The sequence below is a fragment of the Acanthisitta chloris genome, unplaced genomic scaffold (genome assembly GCF_000695815.1).
Source record: "Acanthisitta chloris isolate BGI_N310 unplaced genomic scaffold, ASM69581v1 scaffold41761, whole genome shotgun sequence".
Classification (NCBI taxonomy): domain Eukaryota; kingdom Metazoa; phylum Chordata; class Aves; order Passeriformes; family Acanthisittidae; genus Acanthisitta; species Acanthisitta chloris.
In genome coordinates this window covers 1-1,351 of record NW_008655142.1, presented here as the reverse complement: position 1 = coordinate 1,351, position 1,351 = coordinate 1, and the positions used below count along the sequence as shown (strand labels likewise).

The 1,351-nt window shown below is 55.7% G+C and overlaps 1 protein-coding gene across 1 annotated transcript in view; it reads right to left on the bottom strand.

Moving 5' to 3' along the window:
* CDK9 (cyclin-dependent kinase 9) overlaps positions 1-1,267 on the bottom strand; it is a 6,257-nt gene extending 4,990 nt beyond the window's left edge. Inside the window, exons 1-2 of the mRNA XM_009083785.1 lie at positions 1,176-1,267; positions 715-796 (exon numbers count right to left, since the gene is read on the bottom strand). Of these exons, the coding sequence (XP_009082033.1) occupies positions 715-796; positions 1,176-1,267 (174 nt within the window). The remainder of the gene's footprint in view (positions 1-714; positions 797-1,175) is intronic.
* Positions 1,268-1,351: the final 84 nt, after the last annotated feature.

The window sequence follows — 1,351 nt, the reverse complement described above, 5'->3', positions numbered from 1 at the left end:
GGATTAGAGGTGCAGGACATCAGGCCACCTCTGCCTAGAGAACAGGAGAGATGTAACCATGGCAACATGGCAGCACTGCAACACACCACTGAAGGGCAAACAGGGCTTTAAAATGTAACACCAACACAGAGACTGTCAACTTTTATGCACTACAAGACCAGCATTGGTGATGGAGATCCTGCCACGAGACACAGATGTTTGTGTGGTGCTGAGACGAGCATGGAGACACCCCTCACTCCCCTCCTCACCCTTCACGTGTCCATCAGGACACGGTCCAGCCCAGCGTCAGCTGCAGAACAGACTCCACAGCTGCTGCCTGTGCTGTTCAAGCTGTTCACTCACTCCCCACACCCTTGAGCACGTGCCCTTCACACACTCTGTGCTGGGTGTGCCAGGGTTTCCCACAGGAGGAGGAACACATGGGCAGCACCACCTCCCAGCAGCCATCCCAGTCACCACACACTGCTGCCATGTGCCTCTGCAGCCAAGGTGATAACACCTTGGCAGGGCAACACTATCACACACCAGTAGGAGAGGAAAAGGCCACAGGGCTGGATCCTGTCCACACCCTCACAGCTTCAAGATCTGGCATATTATGGCAGTAAATATTGTCAAAGAACAGAGTGAAAATGGATCTCCGTTGTCCACAAGATTATCCATCATCCCTCAATCCAGGCCTTCCCAAACACAGCTCAGCCATGTGCCCACACTTACCCCCTCCTTCTCATTTTCCATCAACACTTTCTTCAGTGCTACTTTCTTGCCTGTCTGACGATGTTTGGCTTTGAAAACTTCCCTGCATGAACAGGAAGAAATCCATGAGCAACATGAGGGAAAAGGGAAGGAGCCAAGTGCTCTCAACCAGGAACAAGACCAAACAAGACACACCAGGGAACTGTACAGAGAGCTCTGTACTGAGCTATCCTCCTACCCAGCGACATCCCCCTTGGGACAAAGGGGGCTGCCTGACCCAGCAGAGCCCAGAGCTCCTGCAGCCTCACAATGATTTGGGGGACAAAAAAAGTTGCATGCTTAGGACACGAAGTTGCACGTTCTGAGACAAGCCGCACGTTCTGAGCCGGGTTCCAGGCCTTGGAGACGGTTGTTTTTGCGACGGAGGAGAGCCCACCCAAGCGGGAGCCCCCGCGGCCGGCGCGGGGTCGACGGACACTCACCCGAAGGTGCCTTGGCCGATCTTGGCGAGCTTCTCGTACTTGGAGACCTCGTCGCAGAACGGACACTCCACCATGTCGTACTGCTTGGCCATGGCCGACTCCTGGCAACGGCAGCGCGCTCCGCCGACCGTCATGTGACGCGTCACTTCCGGCGCGCGGGGCACCACGGGAGCTGT